General features: G+C 55.4%; 1 protein-coding gene across 1 annotated transcript; it reads left to right on the forward strand.

The window, feature by feature from the left end:
* Positions 1–4,510: 4,510 nt before the first annotated feature.
* DLK2 (delta like non-canonical Notch ligand 2) lies at positions 4,511–14,522 on the forward strand. Its single transcript, XM_051614247.1, has 6 exons — positions 4,511–4,546; positions 6,659–6,760; positions 8,379–8,442; positions 10,897–11,027; positions 11,561–11,705; positions 12,221–14,522. Exons 2-6 carry the CDS (start codon positions 6,688–6,690, stop codon positions 12,996–12,998), a joined length of 1,191 nt encoding a protein of 396 aa, XP_051470207.1. The 5' UTR covers positions 4,511–4,546; positions 6,659–6,687; the 3' UTR covers positions 12,999–14,522.
* Positions 14,523–15,170: the final 648 nt, after the last annotated feature.

The raw sequence follows: 15,170 nt of genomic DNA on the forward strand, positions 1-15,170 counted from the left end.
GCAGTGGCAACAAGTTTCCCAGATAACCAATGTTTAGGATAAAAGCAAGCCTTTCTGTAATTTTTTTTTACTGCCCTTATTTCTGATTTTGCTGGGTGTCCTGGCAAACTGCAAAGGATGCAGATAAAAGAGGCTCATGCTGATCCTAGGCAGTGTTCCCAGGGACTCTGGGGTCGTGGGGAATGTGACACTGGGCTTGGGCAACATTCCTGGAGGCTTTGGGAAAACACAAAATACATCCCGGGGTAGCCCAGGGTGGCTACCCTTAGTGCAGTACTGAAACAGAGGAGGGTGAATCCCAGGGCAGATCCCATATGCTTAGCAACCCATTGCAGAACCACCCAGGCTAAGGGAATTAGGTGTTTCCCTCCCCTGTGCCATTTCTGGTGGCCCCAGCCACCAGACCTAGGAAGGCTTGAAGGGCTTTTGGTGACTGAACTGCAGTCACCAGAGAGTGAAACTTAGGGCAGGGCAACACAGGATAGATTCACGAAGACTACAGCTTGACCTTTTCTCTGTCATTCCCCAGATGTGACACCAGTCCCACTGCTGAGTGTCTACATTGCTGTCAATGTGGCCATGCTCTGCAGGGTGGCAGATCATCAAGATGGTGCAAACTGGGAGGGAAGAGCCAGGAGATTTTGCACCATCGACATTCACCCTCTCTCTGCTTCTCTTTTGCCCCCGCCTCCCCCCCCCCTTCCCTGCTGCAGGCACGAACACCTACTGCCCATGGAAGCTATTTCTAAGCAATCCCGGGCATCTAGGGAATGAGACTCTGAACAAATATCGGAGGGTGCGCGTGCAGTGAGAGCGCACACAGACACACAGACACACACATATGCACAGCCACGGTGCTGCTGCAGAGTCAAATATAGACCTTGGGGAAGGGGGAACAATGGCTGGGGTTGGGTTACATGGCTGCAGGGCCAGCGAGCTGCTGATGTTTGTTGTGGGCTGGGGTGGAATGGGAAAAGCAAGGGGGGTGGGATGGGGGAGAACATTTGTTTTAACCCGGAGACCCCAGGCTGGTGCTGTGCGTAAGGCAGAGAGGGTGACCCAGAGTGAGAGCTCCGGGAGAGGTTGATCATTCCAGTTGGCAGCTTGGAGGTGTTTGCTGTCTTTTTCCAGCTGGTTGTGCAGCTACTCTGCCTTCCTGGAGGGATTGGAGCGGGCAGGAAAGGGTGAGTTTCACCATGCTTCTGCACAGGGAAGCTTATTTCTCTCCTTGCTCCTGAGAAGAAGGCTCCTTGGTGGAGGAGAAGAGGCAATATCACCTGTTTTCTCAGCCCAGCGTCCTCTCTTCACCCCTGATGTCCGGCTGCCTCCGAGGTGCAGGTTCCAGAAGCTGGGAAAAAGGGAAGCAGCTCCAGCTGGTTTTAACAGGTAATTCCTCCCTCAGTCTGGGAGCGATGTTGTTGTGTTGGAAGGATGGAAGGGGAGGGAGCCTGGGACTGGCAAGCATCAGGTCCCTGTTTTGTGGGATTTCCTTCACTGGAGAGAAAAGCAGTGGAGGGACTCTTATGGCTAGGAAAAAATCCTTCCTAATTCTGACCCAGCAGCTGTTCCATCTGAGATGCCTCTAGGGATGGCATGGCAGGGATCAGAGCCCAGTAGAGCAGGTTCTAAGCCAAGAGCAGGGATCCCCTCCTCAACACCCATTTCTTAGGTCTGTAAATAGAGCTGCTCTGAATGCATCATCCTGAGCAGCCCAGGGACTGCCAGAGCAAGCCTAGGACTTGAGGGTCTGCCTGGGGACAGGAGCCCTTCAGTGCTGAGGAAGGAGTGCACCCAAGATCTACAGTGCATAGGGTTCCCTTCTGGTCCCTTCCCCCCTCACTATGTATCCACCTTTTTTACTTCCACCCACCCCTGCTTCTGTCTGTGATACTCACATGGAAAACCAAACCTCAAACCCTGAACTCCATTTCCTCAAACACACCTGTTTCCCCCCCTCTGAAATCCCACCCTGGTTTCTGTTCCCCGTTCTCCTGCCTCAACATTCAGATCTCCAGCAACCAACTTTACCTCCTCAGCCTGGACAACCCTCGCTCCGTGCCATGGTTCTTACCTCCAAGAGAAGCAGCATGGGGAGAGCCACGTGTCCCACTCTGCTGACTGCAACCTATTCCCATCTCTCTCTCCAGCAATGCTCATGTTGTGGACATAGATACTTATGGATATGAACGTGTGTGGGGACCCCTCCTCAAGCACCCTCCTACCCATCCAGTCAAATGCACACACAGTGTTCAGGGGGTTTTCTCAGGCATGTTTAACCAAGCAAGGTTCAAGAGCACCCAGGCATGGTTGTGCAATGGCGTTGCAGAACAGCGCAGTCAGGACCAGGGCAAATCCCAGCAGGGGAGTGCAAGAGCAGGTGAGGATGTTGCAGGAGGTGGTGTTGCATCTGAGGCAGTTGGATTTTGAGGAGGAGGTGAGGGTGAGGCTGAGCAACCTAAACTCAATGTTGGAGGTGCCACCAGTAAAAACTGGGCCTCCAACCATGACTGGCAGAGCAAAGAGTGCAAGGCAGTGTGTTGCAGGGGTCAGAGAAGAAAGGTGGGTCTTCCCAGGTCCTAGAGCACCAGTGCCTTAAGAAGAGGCGTTTTTTTAACTGAGTATTAGGAGCTGTGTTTTGCCCTCAGCCTCCCCCTCTTCCTTTTGCTGTAAGATACAGGTACAGAGTGAATCAGGACTCAGAAGCAGGCTGAGCTTGATGTGAAGGACTTTGGATAAGAACGGATGGAGAACCACAGGAAGTATCTCAGAACATAGCTGGTGGACACCTGTCTCATAAATACCTGAGGAGCTGGTGGCACAGCCTGAGCAGCAGGTTTGGACCTTTCTGGCCCTCAGGGACCTTGGAGCAGTTAGGTGTGGTGATGGGGACAGGAGGAGGCAGGCAAGGAAAGAACAGTGTTCCTAGATGACTGGAGAACAGGAAAGAGGCAGGAAGGAGGCAGCTTGTGTGGTGGTGGGCAGGCTGGGAGGCTCCCATGTTACTGCTCAGTAGGGTTGTGTTGTCCAGACCTGCCGAGGATGGAGCAAGCAGGGGTTTGCAATCAGAGCTGGCAGAGATCTGGCTTTGATGGGGCTGCTGGCTGTTGAGCTGTCCAGGGGCACTGGAGCCAGAAGTGCCACCCGTGGCTGCCACGGGGTGTGTGGTGCTGACAGGGCTGTTAGGAACTGCAGAGGGCTGGGAGGACCAGAGAAGGGGAGAGCAGGGAGGGGGTGAGCTTTGTCAGTGAGATGAAATGGGATGGGGAAGCAGCCACGTTAAGTGCCAGTAGGACATGGTTCTTCTTCCTTCCTGGTGGAAAACAGCAAAACTCATGGGGCACAGGGGTAGAAGAGGGCTGGCTGAGGTGAATTTGTAATCTAATTAAGGATTGCTAGAACCTTTGAAGGTGACAGAATCTTGTCAAGTAGCAGAAACGCCAAGCAAGGTGAGGAGAGCAGGCAGCTTCTCCTCCTAGAAACGTCGTCATCCCAGCCCCACTCCCAGGGTTGACTTACACATGTCACTGAGGTACTGGTGGTGTTCACAGCTTGTGAGCAGCAGTGAGAGAAGAGGGGACTACAGCTTCACCAGATGGCTTCTTTCTTGTGGGGTGAACGTTCCATGTTGCACCTTTGCTTTAAGGATGGGGTTCCTTAATCCTGTGGTTTGCCAGTGGAGGTGCATTAGTGGCCCCTGAAGTCAGCAGGGAGGGGTATTTTTGCTCAATTCAGGTAATCTGAGGGGAATCATAGACTGGTCTGGGTTGGAAGGGCCCTCAAAGATCACCCAGTTCCAACCCCCCTGCATGGGTAGGGACACCTCCCACTGGACCAGGTTGCTCAAAGCCCCATCCAAGCTGCCCTTGAACAGTTTCAGGGAGGGGGCAGCCACAACTCCTGTGGGCAGCCTGTGCCAGTGTCTCACTACCCTCAGCAGCAGCGGGAGGAGGCCCAGCCGATGCCTGTGTGTGCCCCCGCCAGGGGGGCGACTGCTGCAGCCCCCCGAGCCCCGGGGCGAGTCTGTGTGACCCCAGCAGGGCCGCGCCCCGGGTGGACACCCCATCCCGGGACACTGCTCCATCCTCTGCGAGACGGTGCTGGGGGCCGGACCGGTGACCCCTCGGAGATGCAGCCCCCCCTGGGCGGGGCGGGGGGGTCCTGCGTGGGTCCGTGTCAGGCCCCCCCATAGCACCTTCCCCCGGCGGCTGTAGCAGGACAGGGGTGAGCGGGCAGGGCGGGCCGGGCCGGGCCGGGCCGGGGGCTGCCTGCGGTTTCGGGCGGCGGGAGGCGGGATGTCCCGGGGAGGGAGCGGGGATGTGCAGGCACACGCAGCCGCTGGCAGGCGGCCGGGGCTGCACGGCGGCGGCGGCGGCGGGCGGAGCGGCGCGGCCCGGCGCGGCACACGCGGCGGCAGCTCCCTCCGCAGCCCCGCGCCTTTCCAGCCCCGCCGCTGCCGCTGCCGCCGCCGCCGCCGCCGCCGCCCCGGGCATGGCTGCCCCCCGCCGCCGCGCCTCGCCGTAGCCCCACGACCCGCCGCGTCGCCGAGGTGAGCAGCAGGGCAGAGGACCCGCAGCCCCCTCGGCATTCCCCCCCCCCCCCCCCCACCACCCCACCCACGCCCCCCGGGGCCGCAGGGGGACCGGGGGGGGTCGGGGCGATGCGGAGCTCCGCGGAGTGTCCCCTCCAGCCGGCCGTGGGGGTGGGGGGAAGGCAGACAGCCCCGTGGCCGTGCCCCTTCAGGGGGGCACCGGGGGCTTGGGGTGGTCCCAAAGCCGCGGGAGGGAGCGGGGAAGGGGTGTGGGGGGGGTGGCAGGAGCGCTCGACGCAGCGGCGCGGCATCCTCCGGGTCCCCAGCCCTGCCTGCCGACCCTCAGCCCCGAGGGTCCCTGATAGTCCCCAGATTAGGGGCAGTGCCTGATAGACCCCCGTTCTGGGGCTGTCCCTGGTAGCCCCCAACCCTACGTCCTATTGGGTACCCCGGAGTGGGAGGTAAATAGCGCCCGGGGACCTCCCTAATAGCCCGCAGTCCCTGGGGAGCTGGTAGCCCCCAAGCTGGGCAGGCAGTAGTGAAGGTGTGGTATGCAAGCAGCTCCCTCCCCTGTGGCCCCAAAGCCAGGCCTGCCCGGGTGCTGTTCACACCTTCCTTGGGCACCAGCTGCCCCCTGGGATGCCCCTGAAGCTTTGCTGGGGTCCCGTGGAGCTCCCCTCTCTTGAGTGGGGAGGTTGTGGGGAGCTGTGGCGGAAACAACCTTTGCAATGACATGTGGCCGGAGGGTGAGCTCCTCACAGCCCTGAAGGAGCAGGATAATGACTGTTCAGCCTTAAATTATTCTTTAAGTTTCATAGGAATTGCTTAATCCTCCCCCGAAATGTAGCAGCTGTTCACTGCTGCCCAGCATTTTGGCGCGGGAGGCAAAGGAGGGTCCTGAGAGCTTGGTGACATGGGGACTGCAGGGAGGGAGGATGCAGCGGTCTGTGCTGGGATTTGGCTGAGGCAGTGACAGTGTCCTGCATCCTTTGTTGGCAATGGTTTGTTTGCTGGAGAGATGCTTCAAGCAACATCATTGCTTTTGTGGGCTGTTTTGTTTGGTCCAGTTAGGTGAAGCCCTTAGCAGCGACCCCAGAACCTCTTTCTGCAATGTGTGTGTGCTTGTGTGTGGGTGGGAGGACTTCTGTCCTCATCTGAGGAGTCTTTCGTGCAGCTATTCACCCAACACAACCTTTCCAAGCTAGAGTCAAGCTGAAAGTGGAATGGTCCCTGTCCATCACACCCACGCAGCTGGATGGAGTCTGCTCCATCTCCTCACAGAACTGTTTAACCCCTCCCATCTCATTATAGTAATGTATTTATGATATCACCCTCGAATTTCCTGCCCTTAACAACCCCAGAAGGCTGGGAGGGAATGAAGCGTTTTTGGAAAGTATTTAATGTTACATGAAGAGGGCAGGAGGCGGTCAGAAAATAGATGGGTGCAGGAACCCTGGGCTGACAGGGCTCTCTGCAGGACAGCGGAGGAAACGGACTGCACCCAGCCAGAGGTCTGTGTGTTTGCCTTTCCTACCTGGGGCTGCAGCCCAGGGCTAGTGCCTATCGCTTCACTCCCTGGCTTGGAACATGAAGTAAGGCTGCTGTTTACTGCCTGCTCATCTGCTAGATCTGCTTGTCTCCTGGTTCTCCTGAAGGGCTTGAAAAGAAGCCTGGGCACTGTAAAAAGGCTCAGCCCATCTATGAATTCAAACATACACAGGAGGGATCTTGCTTAACAGGAAGCTGAAGCCCCCCAGACCTAGGGAGGGGAGATAAACATCCACACAGAGCTGGGCTGGTAATCCTGAAGGCTTCTGCTCTCTTGACAGCCACTAACAGGGGAAGGTGCTCAAAGATGTGGTGTAACAGCCTGAGCAGTTACATGCTCTGGGTTGAGTGTGCACACTCAGTTCTCCTGTACACAAGTTTTAAAAGGCTTTTTGATTCTTAGTGTTCCAACATTGCCTTAGAGGAAGGAGTCTGGAAGGACAGAGGGAGTGTGGTGACCAGTCTGTACAAAACCGGGTATTTCAACTTAAAACTCCCAGGTAGTGGAGAGGAAGGGATGTGTGAAGTGAAGCTGTGGTTTGAGCCAGGGGATTTTTCTGACCTTGCTTTTTTTCCCTCTAGGTGTTCATCTCGGTGGGGCCACACTGACCATGCTCAGGAGCTTCTGTCTCCAGCTCATGTCCTTGGTTTGGATCCTTTTGGCCCATCATCAGCTTACCCAAGGTGAGTCTCTGTAAACATAGATCCTTCTTTTTTATATCCAACTTTCCAAATCTGTCCTTGGCACTGCTGACCATCTCCTCAGTTTTCCATGCAAAATAGAGCTGGCCTTACTTGGAAGACCAAAAAATGCTGCTCAGCTATCCGTCACCAAGGGGTGGCTGGTGGCAGCTGTAGAGACCCTTGCTCTGGTTCTCACAGGGCTGACAGTGTCTGAGCAGACCAGCAGTGCAAGGTCCCACTGCTCTGTTTCTCTCCATTAGGATGAAAGGGTCCCTGAACAGATAAGCCTGTTCAGAGAGGCAGGGCAAGGGAGAAAGAAGATCCCAAAACTAAAGAGCTAGTCCTGGATTCCATGAGGCAAAATCCCTTCCCAAAAATTAGTTTGCTCTCCTCCCCCCCCCAAAAAGCAATTAATTCCTAAAGCCATCTTCCAGGAGAGATGGTTACAAATAGGAAAGGCAGTGATACCCAGGATTGGGCTGAGCAGTCCAGGATGCTGCTCCAGCTCCATGGTGGCTTGTTTTGGAAAGCTCTTACACTGAGCTTGGGACCTGCTGTGTCACTGCAGCAAAAACACGTGCACAGGGGATTTTTTTCCCCCTAGTCACTTCCTAGGCAGCATATTGTGTGGGTTGGGGAAAACCTGAGCATGCCTCTTGATGTGGGGGGCTTTAAGCTGCCCTGGTCCAGACTCAGTCAGGTAAGGGCCTTCACTCCTGGACTTGGCCTGGGGTCATGCTGGGCTCTTGGAGAAACCCTCTGCCTCCCAACATTTGCTCTAGCTCTGCTGCCCATGGAGCAGGAGTGAGGCAGCTCCTGGGGGGGCTAAGATGCAAGCAAGTGAGATGGGGGAGATGGGAAGATGGAGATGAAAGGGGACACCTGGCTGAAGAAAGTAGGCCAGCGCTGAGCAGAGGATGAGAAGTAGCATGGTGAGGCCATGGCTCAGTTACAGCTTCTGTGGCCTTTAAATAAATAAACAGAACTGGATACCTGTCCCCATGTGATGCCCAGTCTTGCCTCTGCGTGCCAGAGTGGGAGTGCTGGCAGCTGGGTTCTGATGGCGGGCAGGAGCCCCAGCCAGGTTGCTCTGTGCCAGTAGCTTTCCCTGGGGATGGAGACATTCAGGGAGAAAAAGAGGAGCCATTCTTTCAATTTCTATCCTTGATCCCTTTGTGGCCTTCACAGTACCTGTTCCTGAGCTTTCCCACCGTATTTGCTACATGACCATGGAACCAAGGTCCCAGGTGGGTTAGGCCCTATTACATGGGTTGCCTTAAGGACCAGCAACCCCAGCTCTTGCTCGGAAGGGGCTGAAATCTAAGGGAGGCAGCAGAGAGAAGGTGGGGAGGATGATCAGAGACTGGGTAGTTTTGAAGCTGGGTCCTGTTTCTCAATAAAGGCAGTGTTATCGCTGCTTGGGTGACTGACAAATCCTCACCACTCGTGTGTCCTCCAGGCACTGATAGGAAGGCCTCCCCACCTTAGAGCTCTGGGAAAGGGCAGGCTGAGCACATAGGAAGGAAAGAACAAGCTGTGAGCCAGCAGGGCCACTGGCAGATCTGGAGTAATCTATGGTCTCTGCTTAATGCAACTCCACATGTTTCCTGCCTTGTAGGAGATGACTGCAGCGAGCGCTGTAATCTTGCCCATGGCTGCTGTGACCAGGATGGGAAGTGCAGGTACAGCTTGTCCTTGGCTCTCTGCTCTTGCTGCCCCTGACCGTAACTGCTCTCCCTGCCTTGATGCTGTGTACCCCAGTGCCTACACCCCTGCCCTGAGCTGAGGCACCTCCTCCTCTGCTCACTCCCAGCTGCAATCAACAACTCTGCTCTCTTCATATCTGACAACCTCTGAAGTGGGAGATTTTTATCCCTCAACCTCTTGCTGCTCCCCTCCAGCATTTGCACCAGTGCTTCCAGGGTCACCCCCACCACACACTGAGTGATGATGTTCTACTGAGGCCTTTTTGTCTAGACTGGAGCTTAGGATGGCCCAGTCATGCCTGGATGATGTGAGGCAGTCTTCAGGCTCAGATACGATGGGGAAAGTAATCAGGCAGCAGGGCAGGCTTAGGGGTCAGCCAGCTTGATTGGCCTTCTCGCTGGTTGAGATGGCAATGGTCTCCCTAGGGGCATGGAAGAGAAGAGCTGCCAGCATGCACATATATGTCTGAGGGCATCTGAGGTCCCCTCTCAGAAGCCTGGGCTGTGGTGGGGATATCCGGGTATTTTTAAAAAGGGCTGGCCAGTAAGCTGGGGCTACTGCAGCACAAGTGCATATGTGATCCCTGGCATCTCAGCTCCAGCTGGTGCCCAGATCCCACAGGGACAAAGCTCAGAGCCTGACCCTTCACTTCAACCTAGGAAGCAACCATGTGGCTGCCCTGGGCTGCCACAACCCCAGACACTGCCTCTCGTCCCACTGTAGGGCCATCCAGAGCCCCCATCCTGCAGGGCAGCCTCAGGAGGAGCAGGCTGCTGCAGGCTGGCCGAGACATCTGTGCTGCAAGGGGACAGACTCCACCACCGCCCCATTCTCCTCTCTGGGGCGTGCTCAGCCCCTTCCACGGCACGGCCCCGCGTCCCACCATGCCCAGGCCACTCATTCTCCCCTGTTGGAGCAGACATGGCCTGGCAGTGACCACAGCCCCACTGACTGCATCAGGGAGCTTCCAGCTGTGGTTCTGCTGGGCCCCGGGTTGCAGCTGCATAGAGCTTGCTCCTCCCCGAGCCCTTTCGGCAGCTGTGGCTGGTCGCGGGAGCTCAAGTGCTGCAAAGCCCTGGCTGAAGACACCGCACTTCTCCATCCAGCAGGTGGCCCAGCTGCAGGTCTTTTTGGTGGGGGAACGCGTGAGTTGCTGCTCCAGATTTCAGGCCTGCAGAGCATTTGCTGAACCCTGCAGCAGCTTGGCAATACCCCATTGAAATCACCCCAAACGCAGGGAAACTTGGCCACTTACTTGGACCCTCCCTGGCAATTTTTAGGTTGGTCATCTCCCTTTTAGAGAAGGGGAAGAACCGATGGTGCCTACTCTTTGTGGGTATGGTGGCAGGGGTGCCCACAGCCCTCTGTAAGTCCATAGCTGTCCATGTATGAATGTATTTCCCCAGACTCTTATCAGGCACACGGCATCACCTCCATTCCCATTAAAAAGCCTCTAATTAACATATACATTTACTTTGTAACCATTTTCCTCATCTCCTTGGAATAAACTGCAGTCAGAGTCAGTCCAGGTGTGAAAGTGCAGCCTCAGACCAGCCTGGCAAAGCTGCAGTCACCACACATCACACTGAAATGAGCCCCAGCCATGAAAATGAACTCCCTTTCATACTCTAGAGACCACATTGGTTTTATTATATTTAATTCTATGCTCTTCTGAGTATAGCTTTTGTTGTGGCTGGTCCCACCTCCACTCAGTTCTCATCTTATTTTCCCCTTTGGAGCTGGCAGGTCTGAGGAAAGCCACTGGAGCAATGCAGCTTGGCTTTACGTAGCCATCGCCACAGCCCCACTTTTTTGGGGCCAGAAGACTTGTTATGCACTGCGGGTTTTCCCATCATACTGCCCTTGTGAGTTGTCTGATAAGTCTATTCCATACATCTGCCATGGCAAGCAAGGTTTTGCAGCTGGATAACTGAGTACTTCAGATAAAAAATTACAGACCTTATAACGCGAAGGGACACAGTAAGACACATGGGCCTCAGGGGCCTCTTGTCCCTTTCCCTCAGGGAGCTCAGAGTGAGGGATGGGACTTTTCTCTGCCCATCATACTGGCTGCACGATGAGGGAACTGCTGAGCTAATGCAGTGGTGTGTACAGAGTGGTTGCCTGGAGGAGAGCAGGGACATGGGAATGGGCAGTGAAAGCAAAACTGCTGAGATCTGTTTCTGCCCCCTCACCCTTCCTGGCTGCAGAGGGTGAGTGCTCCCACTCTGCCCGCTTGCTGGCTTCAAAAGATGAGATACCAGTACTGATCTCCTCTGGAGGAGGGTGTCACCAGCTTCATGGGGTGGGGGGCTTTGGGAGGTTTTCCAGTCCTGCTGTATCTGCAGGAACCCTGCGTGGCAAGCAGTGAGCTTTTCTGCAGCCCCTGCTTTGGTTTCACCACACTGCCATGCCCTGTCCTCTTGCAGGTGCGATCCAGGCTGGGAGGGCGAGTACTGCGAGGAGTGTGTGCGTATGCCGGGGTGTCTCCATGGGACATGCCACCAGCCGTGGCAGTGCATCTGTCACACTGGCTGGGCCGGCAAGTTCTGTGACAAAGGTGAGTCGTGGGCTGGACATCCCAGCCTCTGGTGCTGAGGGCAGGAGCCCAGCACACTCTGTGTGGATGGGTGAGCCATCAAAGCCACTGGCCAGCCTCTGGAAATAGAGCAGATGAACTCGTTGCCTTTCCCATGTCATGGCTGGGCTCTAGGCAACACCTTCTGCTTCCTCTGGGGCTTCCTGCCTTTGGTAGGTGGCTGGTGGACTCCCCTCCTCCAGCCTCAGAGGCTCCTCTGTGCCAGGGATTCTGCACTGGCCAGCCAGGTGGCATGTACAGCATCTTCATATCAGGCAGATTTGCAGAACAATTTGCTTTCTCTACACCTCTAAGCCTGTGCGTTTTGCAGAGTACAGCTGGGAGGTGCCATGTGGGCCCTGCACTTCTTTTGCTGCAGGTGTCCATTGAAGGGGAGGAAGGCAAAGCTCCTGCCATTTCTCCATTCTCACTAGGTTTGACAGGCTGTGCTTGAACTGAATTGGCCAAATCACCCCTCTTTTCTCACTCATTCCCACCTTTTTCTTTCTCCCCAGACATACACATCTGCGAACATGAGTCCCCATGCCAGAATGGGGCTCAGTGTGTCTACGATCGAGATGGGGAATATTCCTGCCTGTGTCCAGAAGGCTTCCACGGAAAGGACTGTGAGATGAAGACGGGGCCATGTGAGAAGGCAGGGTGAGACACAGCAGTGAGATTACAGACAGCATTAGCTTCAGGTCACACACAGACAAGCGGTGGCCCACCTTGGCTCATTATCTGTGGATTTCCATGTGCTAATGGAGTTAAGCCCAAACCATCTTTGGCTTTGGTTTAGCTGTGTGCACTGCACAGTCCCACCAGGGCAAGGTCTTTGTTGCAATCTGAAGAGATTCCTCACTGCTGTAGGTGTGATGAGCTGACACCCATCATACCTTTAGGAAGGCGTGTTTCCTCTTCAGATCATTTGGCTGAAGAGCCTCCTTGGTGAGTGGTGGGCCCATGCACAGCCACATCCTTTGAGGAGGTCTCACAGCCTCTCATTTGGGGAGGCAGAAAGTCCTGCCTGGTTTTCTCCTTGAGATGGCTGCCCCCATGGAGAGACCAGTGCCAGACCCACTGGCCATGCAAGCAGTTGTGTGCATCTGCCTCACTGGGTGAGGGAAGCTGCTTGCTTTCCAAGGCCGTGACCTGCCCTTGCTCTCTCCACACAGGTCTCCATGCAGGAATGGGGGGCAGTGTCAAGATGAAAATGGCTTCGCCGCTAACTTCACCTGCCGGTGCCTTGCTGGCTTTGTGGGGCCTCTCTGTGAGAATGATGTGGATGACTGCTTAATGCGTCCCTGTGCCAACGGTGCCACCTGCCACGACGGGATCAACCGCTTCTCCTGCCAGTGCCAGGTGGGCTTCGAAGGGCGTTTCTGCACCATCAATATCAACGACTGTGCTAGCCAGCCATGCAAAAATGGGGCAAAGTGCTACGACCGCATCAATGACTATGACTGCCTGTGTCCTGACCGTTTCACTGGCAAAAACTGTGAGATCTCCGTCCCTGAGCCCACCTGGGCTCCCCCCTACCACCCTGTGAACCACGAGAACACCGGGGATGTGAAAAGCACCACCAGCGAGATGCCAGGGGTGACGCAATCAGAGCCTGTCAGGACCGTGGTCACGGGGCAGCGTGTGGCCAACCACAGTGAGAAGGAGCAGGGGGGAGGGTTGTTGAAAATCTCTGTGAAGGAGGTGGTGACCCAAAGGGACTCCGGGCTGAGCGAAGCCCAGCTGGTGACAGTGCTGGTGTTCGGGGTGCTCACAGCAGTGCTTGTTCTCATCACCGTCCTGCTAATGCTGAGGAACTGGCAGAGGGGCCGTCAGAGGTCGAACTGGTGCCAAAGCCCTTCTCAGGCTGCAAGGAAGCTCCAAGACCAGGAGTGTCAGGTGGGCATGCTCAACACCGTCCTGATCGAGCCCAGGAAGACCACAGAGCTGTGAGCTGCAAGGACTCTCAGCCGGGCCCTGGCAGGTCATCGTGCTGGCAAACCCTTCCAGCTGCACTGTGGGGAGCTGTGATGGCACAGGCCGGGCAGTGGGGAAGGGCTCCCAGGGCAGCAAACATGTCAATTAAACCTCTGGGCATAGAGCATTGGTGGCACAGCCCCACCTGGGTCTGAGCTGTCTCCTGCCTGGCCAGCACAGCTGGGACCCACAGTACCTGAAAACAGGGCTGTGTTGGGCCAGCCCTGCAGGGGAGTGGTGATGTGTGGCAGCCCACACCATGCAGTGCTGCTATCATCCAACTTGAGCTCTCAGAAACAGGATGGGTAGTGCTGGGGAAGGGCACGGCCTTCCTGTAAGCCCAAACTCTGCCAGGCCATTTTTAACTCCTTTCTGTGACTACTGGAAGGGGCTTTGACCTCTTTTCTGCTGGCACTGGGATGTTTCTTCTGGGGCCTTCGGGACAGTCATGGCCACAAGGGCCTCCGTTCCCTTGTACTGGATGGAGTGCCTCCCAGCTGTTTCTGGAGGCTGACATTTCAGATGCCATGTCCCTAGGGAAAGAGCAAACACCCTTACTCCCTGGCCTTGTGGTTCTGTGAGCCAGTTCAAAGAGACTCTGGAGATCATTTGGAGTTTCCTTGTGCCCTTCTTCTGCCCTGGGTGATGTTCCCTCCTCTTGCTGTCAGACTTGGGGTTACAAACATATTCTGTACTTTGCTCCTCGTGATCCAGGGGTCTTCTCCTCCCACTTACCAAGCCGTCCTTTCTGGTCTGACCACAAATGACCAAGCTCCTTCCCCTCTCCGGAGTACACTTCTGCCTCACTGTTTGCTGATGAGGAGGAGCATGGCTTGATCCCCTTTGGGGTGCTCTGGGCCTGAGCTGGTCCTTCTCGTATGCCCTTGCAGGTGCAACTGGAGATGGACATGGCTGGAGATGTACTGTGGCTGGTTCAGGAGCAATACAAGATTCAGACTCTCTTCTCTTCTCAGTCACTCCAAGTCAGGCAGCAGGCACTAACCTCAAACCAGCCATTATATCATTTCTTGATACCACAAAGGCTAAGCTCCCGGCAGTGGCTGTGAGGACAGGCTACAGAGCCTAGGATGACCATAGGAAGCAGATTCAAGACTGCTTTCTCCACCACTGCTAAAGCACAACTATGAGGTAGCAGATGTCCAGGCCACTTAGCCTTTGTACTTGTAGGTCCGCTCCTGCCTGTGCTGGTCAAGTGTGCAGCAGTCAGCATCCCTCTGCCAGGACCAGGGTTTTCCATGCTTCCTCATGGACATGGAGGGCTAAGCAGTGGGGTTAAGAACCCCACAACCCAAACCCTATTACTAGCCTGTAGTGTTGCAGAGCTGCGTTCAAGATGGTGTGAAGGGAGCAGACAGGAAAACCACTCAGCCAGGTGGGAGACCTGGGAGAGGGGACTGGGGCTTCATCAGAAATATTATTTTTTTAATACATGGATGGATGATGTACCTTTATCAAATAAAACAAATACAAGCCCAGAAACAGTGTATCAGACAATCATAAAATAATTTAGGTTGCAAGGGACCTCTGGACACTAAGCTCCTGTGCTCAGCAGATCCCATTAGATCAGGCTGCTTAACTACTTGTCCTAGATTAGTATCTCCATCACTTCCCTCAAGAATGCAAACCTATGTTGTGGCACAGTTTGTCCTGCCCCATGCTCTGGCTGCAGGGGTGGAGATGGCTCCTGCAGCCTCAGGGGAAGGAACAGGACCTGGCTCTGGACAGCCTAGCAAAGCTGTGTACCTTCCAGGCGTTGCCTTAGAGTGTTGGGGAGAACAGGAAAATCCGTGACTGAGTCCAAGGGTGCTGACAGGAAGAGCAATCTGACCCTAAAACTGAAAACAGCTGTGGATTTGTGCAGCTGTAAGCAGAACAAGAGGGACAGCAAACTTCCCTTGGAAAAGTGGTCTTGAAATAAACTAGCCTTAGAGGTCTTTAATGTAATCACGTTCTGGCCCTTCACATTCTGGCTCTTCAGGGGAAGGCCTTCTCCACTGTAAACTGAGAAAAAACAGCCAGGTCCCTGGGTACAACCTTCTGGGCTTGGAAAGGTCAGTGTCCTCTGAAAGCAGTAGGGAGCAGGTAGGGCTGTCTTTGTGCAGGGAGGGCACCACTCCTGTATCTCAC

Source organism: Apus apus, chromosome 3, assembly GCF_020740795.1.
Source record: "Apus apus isolate bApuApu2 chromosome 3, bApuApu2.pri.cur, whole genome shotgun sequence".
NCBI lineage: Eukaryota > Metazoa > Chordata > Aves > Apodiformes > Apodidae > Apus > Apus apus.

What these genes read in the sequence shown, in the direction of transcription:
- DLK2 (XM_051614247.1), top strand. Translation starts at nt 6,688, where the DNA reads ATGCTCAGGAGCTTCTGTCTCCAGCTCATGTCCTTGGTTTGGATCCTT. An exon ending in CGGCAAGTTCTGTGACAAAG is followed by an intron (nt 11,028 to 11,560) that starts GTGAGTCGTGGG and finishes CTTTCTCCCCAG; the next exon opens with ACATACACATCTGCGAACAT. An exon ending in GGGCCATGTGAGAAGGCAGG is followed by an intron (nt 11,706 to 12,220) that starts GTGAGACACAGC and finishes CTCTCCACACAG; the next exon opens with GTCTCCATGCAGGAATGGGG.